This window comes from Pseudophryne corroboree, chromosome 2, assembly GCF_028390025.1.
Source record: "Pseudophryne corroboree isolate aPseCor3 chromosome 2, aPseCor3.hap2, whole genome shotgun sequence".
Classification (NCBI taxonomy): domain Eukaryota; kingdom Metazoa; phylum Chordata; class Amphibia; order Anura; family Myobatrachidae; genus Pseudophryne; species Pseudophryne corroboree.
In genome coordinates this window covers 342,094,303-342,108,532 of record NC_086445.1, presented here as the reverse complement: position 1 = coordinate 342,108,532, position 14,230 = coordinate 342,094,303, and the positions used below count along the sequence as shown (strand labels likewise).

The window sequence follows — 14,230 nt, the reverse complement described above, 5'->3', positions numbered from 1 at the left end:
GGCTCTCCCGTATAAAGGTGAGGCTTTGTTTGGTGATTGGCTGGATGCGTTAGTCTCGGCGGCTACTGCAGGTAAGTCGACATTCTTACAATAAAAAGGAGATACGTGGAATACCGCTCGACCAGCGCCTCACTCTACGTCAGTAGAGCTTTAATCATGTCCGGCTCTCGGGTCCATACCATCCTTCAGACGTAGTATACTCTCAATATCGGTCACAGGAAGTTTTACCGGAAAGAGAGATAATGAGCAACCAATAGTGTGATGCTGTTTAAAAATTTAATACATCACACAAACAATTAAAACAAATCTTAAAATACATAAACCACACAATAGGTCGACATCTGAGCTGACCTTGAGAAAGACCCGAGGGGGGTCGTAACGCGTAGGTGCTCTTTGGTCTGACTACCTGAATGGGAGCGACGAGTGTGAACCGAGCCGGTGTGTGAAGGAGTCCTGGGACTGGGGAATCCCTTGCTGCAGCCTGGTGATTTACTCCAAGTCATTCATGCTTTTAGAACTGACGTGAGCCAGTTCTCACTTCTAGCCGGTAATCAGTAATTTCTACCATTGTTGCCCAGGGTGTCAGCCCTACTAGTGAATGTCTGCACCACTATTGTGTGGTTTATGTATTTTAAGATTTGTTTTAATTGTTTGTGTGATGTATTAAATTTTTAAACAGTATCACACTATTGGTTGCTCATTATCTCTCTTTCCGGTAAAACCTCCTGTGACCGATATTGAGAGTATACTACGTCTGAAGGATGGTATGGACCTGAGAGCCGGACGTGATTAAAGCTCTACTGACGTAGAGTGAGGCGCTGGTCGAGCGGTATTCCACGTATCTCCTTTTTATTGTATTCTGTATTAGAGGTGGGAAAAGCCTCTGGTGGTATACTGTGTAATTAGCAGCCTTAATTGCGCACTGCCTGACACTCCAAATCTCTTTTGTTGCATAAGTCGACATTCTTGCCTTATGCTCCTACACCAGCGAAAAAGACACATCACTCTCACATACAGTCCTTTCGGCCCAACAAATACAAAAAGGCCAAAGGTCTCCCCTTTTTTTGCAGGTAGGAGAAGGGGAAAAGGAAAGAAATTCGCAGCATCTCCCGGATCGTAGGAGGAGAAGTCCACCCATGCTTCTGCCAAATCTGCAGCATAACGCTGAGGCTCCCTTGCGGGAGTCCGCTCGGGTGGGAGCCACGTATGAAACTTTTCAGCCAAATCTGGATTTGATCTGGCCTGGTCTTACAAATAGTGTCCCATGGGTACAAACTAGAGTTTCAAGACGTCCCCCCATGCCGATTTTTCAAATCGACCTTGCCAGCTTCTCTACCGGAAAGAAAGGCAGTAACAACGGCAATTCAAAAATTATGTCAGGATCAGGTAATTCTCCTGGTACCCTTGGCACAGTAAGGAGAAGGTTTTTTATTCAAGCCTCTTCATAGTTCCGAAGCCGGACGGCTCGGTCAGACCGATTTTAAACCTAAAAATCTGAATCTCTACCTGAAAAGGTTCAAGTTCAAGATGGAATCCCTGAGGGTAGTTTTCCAGTCTGGAAGAGGGGGACTTCATGGTGTCAGTAGACATAAAAGATGCTTACTTGCATGTTCCCATTTATCCTCCTCACCAAGCTTATCTGAGATTCGCAGTACATGATTGCCATTACCAGTTTCAGACGTTGCCGTTCGGACTCTCCACGGCACCGAGGGTATTCACCAAGGTGATGGCGGAGATGATGGTCCTCCTTCGTTAAAAAGGAGTCAATATAATTCCTTATCTGGACGATCTCCTGATAAAAGCGAGATCCATGGAACAGTTGGTGAGAACATCGCACTCTCCCTGTCAATACTCCAACAACACGGTTGGATCATGATTTTTCCAAAGTTGCAGTTGGAACCGACGACAAGATTGTCCTTTTTAGGGATGATTCTGGACACAGAAGCACGGAGAGTATTTCTTCCAGTGGAAAAGGATTGGAAATCCAGAAAATGGTCAAAGAAATATTGAAACCAACAAGCGTGTTGATACATCAATGCATTCGGTTGTTGGGGAAAATGGTAGCGGCCTACGAGGCCATACAGTTTGCCTGATTTCATGCCAGAGTATTCCAGTGGGACCTGTTGGACAAGTGGTCCGGATGCCACCTACACATACACCGGAAAATAATCCTGTCCCCCAAAGCCAGGATTTCGCTCCTGTGGTGGCTACACAGTTCTCACCTACTAGAGGTACGCAGGTTTGGGATTCACGACTGGGTCCTAATAACCACGGATGCAAGTCTCCGAGGCTGGAGAGCTGTCACACAGGGGGAAAGCTTCCAAGGAAAATGTTCAAGTCAGGAAGCCTGCCCCCACATAAACGTTCTGGAATTGAGAGCCATTTACAACGGCCTTCTACAAGCGGTACATCTTCCTCAAGATCCCGTGCAGATCCAGTCAGACAATGTAACAGCAGTCGCATACATAAACAGGCAAGGCGGAATGAAAAGCAGAACGGCAATGGCAGAGGTGACAAGGCTTCTCCTCTGGGCAGAAAGACATGTTAGAGCTCTGTCAGCAATTTTCATTCCGGGAGTGGACAACTGGGAAGAAGACTTTACTCAGCAGACACGATCTCCATCCAGGAGAGTGGGGCCTCCACCAAGAAGTCTTTGCAGAGGTGACGAGTCTATGGGGAGTTCCTCAAGTAGACATGATGGCATCTCATCTAAACAAGAAGATTCAGAGATATTGTTCCAGGTCGAGAGATTCTCAAGCAATGGCAGTGGATACACTGGTGACCCAGTGGGTGTTTCGGTCGGTATATGTTTTCCCTCCACTTCCACTGATTACAAAAGTTCTCAACATAATAATAAGAACAAGAGTTTGAGCAATCTTCACTGCCCCAGACTGGCCAAGGAGGGCTTGGTATCCAGATCTTCAGGAGTTGCTCATAGAAGATCCTCGGCCTCTTCCTCCTCGAGAGGACCTACTACAGCAGGGGCCATGTGTGTATCAAGACTTACCGCGGCTACGTTAGACGGCATGGCTGTTGAGCGTCGGATCCTAGCCCGAAAGGGTATTCCCAAGGAAGTTATCCCCACTCTTATTCAGGCCAGGAAAGGAGTAACGTCTAAACATTACCACCGTATTTGGAGAAAATATGTGTCTTAGTGTGAATCCAAGAAGGCTCCTACGGAAGAGTTTGAGTTGGGACGTTTTCTCCATTTTCTGCAGGCTGGTGTGGATGTGGGCCTTAGATTGGGGTCAATCAAGGTCCAGATTTCAGCCTTATAAGTTTTCTTTCAAAAACAATTGGCCTCCTTTCCAGAAGTTCAGACGTTCGTGAAAGGGGTTCTGCACATCCAGCCTCCATTTGTGCCTCCAGTGGCACCATGGGAAATTAATGTGGTGTTGCAGTTCCTTCAATCGGGTTGGTTTGAGCCTCTACAAGAAATAGAGTTGAAGTTTCTCACTTGGAAAGTGGTGATGCTTTTGGCGTTGGCATCCGCAAGGCGGGTGTCTGAATTGGGGGCCTTGTCCCACAAGAGCCCTTACCTGATCTTCCATGAAGATAGGGCAGAGTTGAGAACTCGTCAACATTTTCTTCCAAAGGTGGTTTCCTCTTTCCACATAAACCAACCTATTGTGGTGCCAGTTGCTACTGACACATTCGCTGAGTCAAAGTCTCTTGATGTGGTTAGAGCTTTGAAGATTTATGTCGCTAGAACAGCTCGAATACGGAAAACAGAGGTTTTGTTTGTCCTGTATGCTCCCAACAAGATTGGGTGTCCTGCTTCCAAGCAGACTATTGCGCGCTGGATCAGAGGTACGATTCAGCAAGCTCATTCTACGGCTGGATTGCCGTTACCGATGTCGGTGAAGGTCCATTCTACTAGGAAGGTGGGCGCCTCCTGGGCGGCTGCCCGGGGGGTCTCGGCATTACAACTTTGCCGAGCAGCTACTTGGTCGTCAGGGTCAAACACATTTGCAAAATTCTACAAGTTTGACACCTTGGCCGATGAGGACATAAAGTTTGGTCAATCAGTGCTGCAGGGTCATCCGCACTCTCCCGCCCGTACTGGAGCTTTGGTATAGAACCAATGGTCTTGATGTCATCCCCAGCATCCTCTAGGACGTATGAGAAAATAGGATTTTGATAACCTACCGGTAAATCCGTTTCTCCTAGTCCGTAGAGGATGCTGGGCGCCCGTCCCAGTGCGTACTTTACCTGCAGTTTAGTTATTACAGTTACACAAGTTGTGTTATCTTGGTTTCAGCATGTTGCTGCAATTAGTTCATGCTTGTTGGCGTGTGTTATGTTGAATGCAAAAGTCTTTGGAGTGCCCATGTCTCACGCGGATCCCGTCTGTACCCCATGGTCTTGATGTCGTCCCCAGCATCCTCTACGGACTAGGAGAAATGGATTTGCCGGTAGGTTATCAAAATCCTATTTTATATATATATATATATATATATACATACATTAATATATACATACATTAATATATACATTAATATTGCCCTTGCAATATAATTAATAAATCTTTTTGCCTTAATAAAATTTAATTTTGCCCCTTTTTATATTAATAGAATAATTTTGCTCCCAGAAGTAAATTAATTGTATTTTCGTCCTTATATAATGCGTAATAATTGCACTCATTATAAGTGTATTGTAATTCTTCACCTACTGATTGGCCATATACCTGTTTTGACTGTCATCATCTCCTCATATTTTTAGATGGTGTTTAAAGGGTATATTCAATAACTGTCGGAAGCTGCCGTCTTGTCGTAAAGATGGCAGCTTCCGACCGTTTTAGGTCGGAGGGGCTTCCGACCTATTCATTAGGGCCCCGTTTATTCCGACAAGTATGGAAACCTGACTGGTCGGAATGCACGCTGATCGGCGTATTCAGCCCGCCGATCAGCGTGCATTGTCGGAAGCGGGGCCAAACCCGACAGGTTTTAGCCCCGTTTCCGACAATCTCAGTCGGATTGAGATGAGGGATCTGAGAGCAGGCGACGGGGGGAAGCAGCGTTGGGAGAGCAGGAACCCAGCAGCAGTGTCCACCCGGCTCCAGCAAGCGAGGTCCCGCTTGCTGGAGCCGGGTGGACGCCGCCGTGAGCCTCCACTGATGCAGCCGCTGCTCGCCCCATCTCCTCCTCTCCGTCTCCCCTACTCCGCTGATTCCCCCACCGCCGCAGACACGGCAGCGCTGAAAGCTCCTCCCCGCCCCCCACACTTCTCTGCGCCGCTGACCGCTCCCACCGCCGCTGCTGTCAGCGCACCTGCAGCGACAGTCGGATTTGGCCGCTCTTTGAATAGGGGTTGTCGGGTCCATTCCGACAACTGCATGTCGGAATGGACCCGACTCTAATGAATATACCCCTATGTTGTTATTCTGGTGGTTTGCAAAACTGCCACTTGATAGCTATTTATTTTCTTCACACACACAAAAAAAAAAATCAGGGCAGCACTGTGTTTAGTGGCATATGCTAAACTGGTGGTTTTCCTGCATTTTTGCCTTTCCAAACAACCTAAAAAACCTGTGGTTAGTATGTGGCTCATTAAAATGTACCTAGATTACTTGGTATTTTGAATAATAATTTACCATAAGAGGTTTCTATTAAATTAGGTCCACTGTAGTTCTTAAAGTACAAAATATGGCAATAAAGTTGGGTAGGTGGCTGCCAGATTTCCCATTCAAGGTTTAATGCAGAATACCAATATAAAACTTTAATCATTCCCTCGCTGCCTTCTCATTTCCCATCAAATACTGTATCTCATCAGTTCCTGTTCCAGCCAGCGTAAATATTGCTGAATATCATTTGTCACCTCCACTTGTCTGCCCTATGCATGTGCCTTACTGTGCTTACTGTATATGGGATATTTGTTCCTGATTCTAAAATGTATGCAAGATTTACATGTACATTAAGTGCTTGTTTGTTATTTAGGTGCTTGGTAATCTAATGAATATGAAGCTGACCATGTTCATGAACTGTAAAGCCAAATTATCAGAAATGCCCTTGAAAAGGTAAGTTGCACATGTTTAGTTGCATTATCATACACTGCTATCCGCTGTTATATTAATTTAGTACAATATTTGTGTTATCCGTAAGTGGATATCACTATTGTAGAACCATAGTTAATGACTTTGTATATTATGGATTATGAAGAGGTAAAGCTAGGGCTCAAACAGTATAACAGACGAATGCAAGCATTTTAAGCAAGTATTCCTAGTGGGGAATTCAATGTAAAGATTTTGCAATGGCTTATCACGCAGTAATATCGCTTATCGAATTGGAAAAGTCTTATCCCAGCAGTCGTGCAGTAATTTCCTATGATGTTAGCCACATTAAGTGCGGGGGAAATTGGGGAAATCAACCTGTACACCCAAAAAGTGCATACTTATTGAATAACCATATAGAAGTCTATTAGTGGCTAAAAGCAAAGTATTTTAAAGTGACAAAAGGCTGATTTTGGCATTTATTTAATAACATTGAAAAAAAAATAGGCAAGTGTTTTTCATCACACATATGCTGTAGATAAATTTGGGGTGCATAAATTTGCCTGCAAGTTTTTTTCCTGTCATTTTTACCACTCTTAAAATGTGTTAAAAAGCACCAGTAACTCCCGGGAGGCATTTGATATGCCGGCTGTCGGGATCCCTGCTCTCAGCATACCGGCGCCGGAATCCCAACAGCCGGCATGCTGACAACTATTCTCCCTCTTGTGGGGCGGGATGTACTAAAGGGAAAATGCGGTAAAACCCCGTTTTACCGCATTTTCGTATGTACTAACCCCCGACCGCCGCGTTTTCGCCCCATAGGGTATCGCCATCTTTTTATGGCGATACCCTATAAAAGCCTATGGGATTTTTACCGCCGCTCCCCCCCCCCCCGCGCCGCACACGACGACCCTTCTCCCCCGGCATACCTGTGCTGCTGCGGCCCCCCTCCTTCTCCCCCGCAGCACAGCCTTATCTCCTTCGGGCTACAGGGGGGAGGAGGAGGAGCCCGGGGACTCCCTGAACACGTCACCTCCCGGGTCTGGGAGGTGACGGAGACCCGTGCTGACCCCCGCCGACCCCTGCACACATCATCGCGGGGGCCTACTATACCGCATTGCGATACTAATCGCATATGTTAGTACATATGCGATTAGTATCACTGCGGTAGGCGGCGAGGGGCGGCGATGACATATAGTACATCCCGCCCGTGGTGTCCACGAAACCCCTGGAGGAAGAATAAATAGCATGGCGCGCATAGTGTGCCACCGTGCACGCAAAGAGCTCTTTTGCGCTCACCGTGCTGCCTGCATGCCAGTGTTTGGGATCCCAACGCTGGTATGCTGAGCGCCAGGATCCCAAGCGCCAGCATAACTTACTACACCCGTAACTCCCACCTGACGGTCTATAAACACCTGTCCAGTCAATACAACACCCCCATATACCTATTCCACATCATGTTACCCATTCTGCATTTTGCAGAATATCACCCCAGAAGTGACATCATTATTGGGGAATTAAGCTACACAAAAACGACTCATTATTCATTAGGAGAGGGGAATGGGGGGTTCTGAATCGAGTCCCTACATTTTAACTTAAAATACCCATGGGCTGTGAGAAAAAATCCACAATAAATCCTATGAAGAGGTTACATGGCATAATTTGCGCTTCACACCCAGCCACATTATGTTGCATTTAGCTGCGTTAGCCAGTTCTATTTGTGGCTAATTGATCCCCGCAATTGTCCTTCTAGGGATATTTGAATGCTTTCTGAATTCTCACTATAAGCTTTCTGCAAATTGCAGATCAACTACAGTAATACCCACAGAGACTTTTCTTCTTATTAAAATGACAGCAACTCATTGCATTTTCTCTGTTCCAGTTTCTACCGACTTGTACTTGAGCCAGAAGCTTTATTTTTAAGTAACAACAGCCTTTCTCTGGGTCCTTCGGCTAAGTTTCTGGATATGCCCGAATCACCTCTGCTGACTCTAAACATGATCACCCCAGAGAGCTGGCTGGTAGAAGTGATGCACAGCTCATGTGATCTCGATAACATTCATCTACAAGACGTGAGGACCTGAAATTTACCTTACTATCCTTTATAAAGAATGTTTTTGAAGAATGATATTGTATCTATAGCAATTGTATTTGTAGTTTGTAATCATATTTTTTGTTAGATCTTCAAAGGCTTGGCACCCTTAAAAGTCAGCAACAATATATGTAATATGTCATTTATAAGAATAATAATAATTATTATTATTATATAAATATAATTAGTGGTCTATATAGTAAGCCTTTGAGAGAGAGAAAGTGGACAGAGATAAAATACCAACCAATCAGCTCCTAACTGTAATTTTTCTAACACAACCTGTAACGTGACAGTTAGTGGCTGGTACTTTATCTTTGTCCACTTTATCTCTTTCCAAAGCTTAGGGGGACATTTACTAAGCAGTGATAAGAGCAAAGAAGTTGCCCCATCATCCAATCAGCAGCTCTGTATAAGTTTACAGTATGCAAATTATAGATGTTACTTCAGTGCTGATTGCCATGGGCAACTTCTCCACTGGCTCATTTCTCCGCTCTTTTCACTGCTTAGTAAATGTGCCCCTTAGTACAATGACCTCTTAGTCAGCTATACTTTCAGGAAATAGAAATACTTGTATACACTGTGTATTGTTGATGGAAGTGATTGGTGATCACAAATGCCTACAGTATATGTAAATAGCTGGCTAGTGACATGGTAAAGCTCTTGTATTTCCAGATAGAAGAAATTGTTACCGCAAACTACGAACTGGAGTACTTGTTGTTGGAAGGACATTGCTTTGATGTGACCACTGGTCAACCGCCTAGAGGCCTCCAGTTCACCCTGGGCATGAAGAATGATCCGGTTATGGTAGACACTATAGTGATGGCCAATCTTGTGAGTAGTTTTCCAGTTTGTTTCATGGATTGTGCAGTTAATTTGTCATTCAAATTGATCAGTGAGGTTCCAGCTTTACTCTAGACTTAATCTAATTTTGATGATGATAATGATTATGGCAGCACATTGCAGCCACTTACTCAAGAGACAGACTAGAACAGCAAATCTGACCTCATGGCTATTTTCAAGTAAAACAGACAGCAGGTGCACAGGCACAATGGGTTTTTGTATCGCCTCCTATTTTATATGATAAATAAGTATCTGCTGTATGTAACTTGTGCAGCAGCAGTGCAACTATGTCATTTCTATTCGTTGGCTTAAAAACAGATATAATACTTCAGTGATATGAAGCAAATATACAGATGTGTCCACTTACATCTAGCCTCCCTGCGCATTAAAACAATCCTTCTAGTAGCGCTAAGCATCTTTTTGTGCAACTTTTCCCATTAAAATGCATTTTATTCGCAAAATGTTGTGAATAGCACGCACAAACAGCTTTTACTGATTAAAATTACATGCGGCATGCCTATATTATGCGCGTGACTGTGGCTGTATTTCAATACGAAATGCTATGCTACAGTTGTTTCCTAGATTTGCGATGCGAATAAGACGCAGTTTCGGCATAAAAAGATGCCCAACGCTGATGTAGTTGCACAGGACCTGCCAGGCAAGATGTATTAGAACACATCTAATAGGAGTCTAAGGATGCATTAGGAATTTGTTTTACTAGTATTTCTGTTATATTCATAATCAATGTAATACAGGTTGAGTCTCCCTTATCCAAAATGCTTGGGACCAGAGGTATTTTGGATATGGGATTTTTCCGTATTTTGGAATAATTGCATGGCATAATGAGATATCATGGTGATGGAACCTAAATCTAAGCACAGAATGCATTTATGTTTCATATAGACCTTATACACACAGCCTGAAGGTAATTTTAGCCAATATTTTTTATAACTTTGTGCATTAAACAAAGTGTGTGTACATTCACACATTTCATTTATGTTTCATATACACCTTATATACACAGCCTGAAGGTCATTTAATACAATATTATTAATAACTTTGTGTATTAAACAAAGTTTGTGTACGTTGAGCCATCAAAAAACAAAGGTTTCACTATCTCACTCAAAAAAGTCCGTATTTCGGAATATTCCGTATTTCGGAATATTTGGATATGGGATACTCAACCTGTATAGCAGTTTCTGGTGCAGCATGTTCTCAAACCATCACTAACCTGGTGGTCTGGAGCTCTGCTCAAACCTTTACTAGCCAGTAGCAGTCACCCACCCCTCATTCTGTTTGTATTTATTTATGTATTAACCGTTTCTTATGTAGCGCAGCATATTCCGTTGCGCTTTACAATTAGAACCACAGTAATATGACAAAACTGTGCAAAAACAGACAGACATAGAGGTAGGAAGGCCCTGCTCGCAAGCTTACAATCTATAGAATCAGCTTTATTTTATCTTTCATTATTTTTAGATTTTATCATGGCGCGTATTCTGATTTGGACGGATGTGCATGGACACAAATGGCGAAATATTGCACGGTGCATATACAGATGCACATATACCCATTTGTGTGTATCTCCCTGTCAAACGGAACTTAGATCAGTATTTCTGTGAAATTAGGCATTTGGGGGGGGGGGGGGGCAGCAATGTGAGCACTTGGAACTGTCCTGGCGTATGGGAGTGTCATGGATGTGTTATGAGCGTGTAGCTAAAGCTCTATACCAGTTGCATGCACGGCGAGGGGAAGCCTGTGTCTGACAGATCTCTTGCACCTAGCAAGTGCCAGTACTAATGATGATGTTTGCATTGTCTGACAAAACCTGTGTGCGCCAGGCGTTGCCACTTGCCGATGCATGAATCCCTTCATCCATCCTGCGCAATCTCATATTAATGTAAGGTAGTAAATGTAGCTTCCGCTGCTGCCCACAGATACAGCCATTTTGCATGCAACTGTGAATCAGTCCATTTATGTTTACAGATATGTCGTCTTATATTGTTGCTGCGGTAGACTGCTTACCCTGTCGCTGCATCGCGGCATTCCACCATCTCCCGCAGCCAACAGCTCCTCGGTGCTCGGCATTTAGTCACCAGTGCATGCGTACACAGAGTACTAATAACAAAACTATGGGTATGACTGACCTCCGCCAACTTCCCCTTTCCTCCTGTGGGCAGCAGGAGCATCGCTCCCACGTTACCTGCGTCTGCAATTAAGGGATCAGGTTTCTGTGTAGCAGTTGCGTGCGTACGCTATGCCAGGATATACAGCCTGCAATACATACACATCATGGGCAACGTTTTAAGAAGACACACTTGTATCTGCACTGCAGTAACTGATCTTTTCATTACAGGTGTAAACCTTAGAGTGGCTCATAGGCAGACCAGGCAAATTCCAAGTCCAGCAGTAGCAGCACAGCAGGAGGCACTTTAGCTGCCTGTAATATGGTGGATTACACTGCAGCAATTCTCATTTTCTGGTTGCATTGCACAGGCTTTATTTAATCTTAGTATACCAAGGGGGACCGCAGATTGTAATTTTTTTTTTGATCCTGTCATATCTATATCCAGGGCCGGACTGGCCATCTGGCACTTCTGGCAAATGCCAGAAGGGCCGATGGCCACGTGGGCCGGTCCAGCGCTCACTGAGACACGCTGCCGCTCAGTCCGGCGGCAGCGTGTCTCAGCTGTCAGGGAAGGAGAGCGCGCCAGCACCGCTATGTCTGGCGGCGTATAGTGGACTTCAAACCAGCCGCCGGTTGGTGAGCCAATCAGAGCTCGCGGACCGGCAGCCAATCAGAAGCCGCCGGTCCGCGAGCTCTGATTGGCTCACGAACCGGCGGCTGGTTTGAACGAAGTCCACAATACGCCGCCGCGCCAGACACAGCCGCGCTGGCGGGCGCTCTCCTCTCCTGACTCACCCGTCCCTCACAGCCGGAGCCCGGAGGAGGAGGAGGAGCAGCAGCAGCAGTGCAGCAGCGGTAAGCAGCTGCAGCACTGGCTGCTGTGGGGGCAATTGTATACCTGGCACTGTGGGGGCAATTGGCTGGCACTGTGGGGCATTTGTATACCTGGCACTGTGGGGGCAATTGTTTACCTGGCACTGTGGGGGCATTTGTATACCTGTCAGGTATACAATTGCCCCCACAGTGTCAGATCCACAATTGCCCCCACAGTGTCAGGTATTACCTGACACTGTGGGGGCAATTGTGAATCTGGCACAGTGGGGGCATTTGTATACCTGGCACAGTGGGGGCATTTGTATACCTGGCACTGTGGGGGCATTTGTATACCTGGCACTGTGGGGGCATTTGTATACCTGGCACTGTGGGGGCATTTGTATACCTGGCACTGTGGGGCATTTGTATACCTGGCACTGTGGGGGCATTTGTGGATCTGGCACTGTGGGGGCATTTGTGGATCTGGCACTGTGGGGGCATTTGTGGATCTGGCACTCTGGGGGCATTTGTATACCTGGCACTGTGGGGGCATTTGTATACCTGGCACTGTGGGGCATTTGTATACCTGGCACTGTGGGGCATTTGTATACCTGGCACTGTGGGGGCATTTGTATACCTGGCACTGTGGGGGCAATTGTGGATCTGGCACTGTGGGGGCATTTGTATACCTGGCACTGTGGGGCATTTGTATACCTGGCACTGTGGGGCATTTGTATACCTGGCACTGTGGGGGCATTTGTGGATCTGGCACTGTGGGGGCATTTGTGGATCTGGCACTGTGGGGGCATTTGTATACCTGGCACTGTGGGGGCATTTGTATACCTGGCACTGTGGGGCATTTGTATACCTGGCACTGTGGGGGCAATTGTGGATCTGGCACTGCACTATTGGGGGCATATAATGTAAATTTCGGCTCATACCGGGTGATATAATGTGAATTTTGGCTCATACCGGGTGCTATAATGTGAATTTTGGCTCATACTGTGTAGTATAATGTGAAAGAGGCACCAGTACTAGATAGTATAAGGGGTCCTACTATTGTGGTGCATAATGCGTATAAGGGGTGTATGGTGTGGTAAACTACACTGAAGGCCACGCCCCCTTTGAGTGGCCACGCCCCCTTTTCCAGAGTGCGGGGGGTGTCTCGCATGCCAGTGTATTGCAACAGGGAACATCAAAGCCAGCTGAGAGCCATATGTTAGAGGGCGAAATGTTTTATCCAGGCTGTGTATAATAGGGCACATCATCAAAGTAGGGTGCACAGAGGGAATAGGACCCAGGACTTCAGAGACCTAGGGAGAGATTTATCAAAGCTTAGCGAGAGATAAAGTACTAACCAATCCAGTGGTGGATTTCAGACTAGGCACATGACTACTAGCGGTGATACTTATACCCCTTTCACATTGCAAAAATAACCCGGTATCGACCCGGTATATTGCTGAGTCGACACGGGTCACTGTGCGATGTCAAAGGGCCCATGGAGAATTACCGGGTCGCCTGACCCGGTAATTCAACCTGGGTAATTAGAAGGGTTATTCCCAGGTACAACCCAGTGTCAGTGGCAGTGTGAATGGGTTGCTGAGTCGATGCGGACCGGTTCCTATTCACAGCATAGAGAGAGGCCACGTGGAGATGAGCTTATCTCCCAGCGCCGCCTACACCCCCGATACCAGCTCCGCCTCCTGCCGTTATGGCAACCCAACCGTTTCCAATTCTCGTTTGGGATCCGGCATTGGAGATGTGAAAGGGGTATACCTGGGGGGGCGGGGAGAACAGCATGCTCACTTGCATGAGAGCCCTGCTAGGCTGATGGCCAGATGAGTCCATGTGATTTTTGGGAGGCGGTCGCTAGGTCGACATACATTTGGTCGACCACTGAAGGTCGACGTGGTCATTAGGTCGACATGTACTAAGTTGACATGCAAAAAGGTCGACATGAGTTTTCCACAGTTTTTTTCCTTTTTTCACCTTTTTCATACTTAAAGATCCATGTAGACTACAATTGGGAATGGTAACCTGTGCCGAGTGCAGCGGTAGCGGAGCGAGGCACCTTGCCTAAAGCATAGCAAGCGAACAGGGTGCACTAATTGGGGTTCCCCGTCACTTTAAGAAGAAAACGACACCAAAATGAGTTAAAATACTCATGTCTACCTTTTTTCATGTCGACCTTGTACACGTCGACCTAATGACCATGTCGACCTTCAGTGGTCAACCCAATGTATGTCGACCTAATGCATGTCGATCTAATGAACCACACCCGTGATTTTTTTTTCTTTATTTTTTTGTCAGTACAACTTTTTTTATTTTGGAACTGGTGAGGTAGAGGGGGGCCATGGACAGTAAATTG

The 14,230-nt window shown here is 45.9% G+C and overlaps 1 protein-coding gene across 1 annotated transcript in view; it reads left to right on the top strand.

Moving 5' to 3' along the window:
* UGGT2 (UDP-glucose glycoprotein glucosyltransferase 2) overlaps positions 1 to 14,230 on the top strand; it is an 813,961-nt gene that overhangs the window by 577,073 nt on the left and 222,658 nt on the right. The window contains exons 26-28 of the mRNA XM_063953033.1: positions 5,937 to 6,016; positions 7,872 to 8,061; positions 8,754 to 8,912. Coding sequence (XP_063809103.1) covers positions 5,937 to 6,016; positions 7,872 to 8,061; positions 8,754 to 8,912 — 429 coding nt within the window. The remainder of the gene's footprint in view (positions 1 to 5,936; positions 6,017 to 7,871; positions 8,062 to 8,753; positions 8,913 to 14,230) is intronic.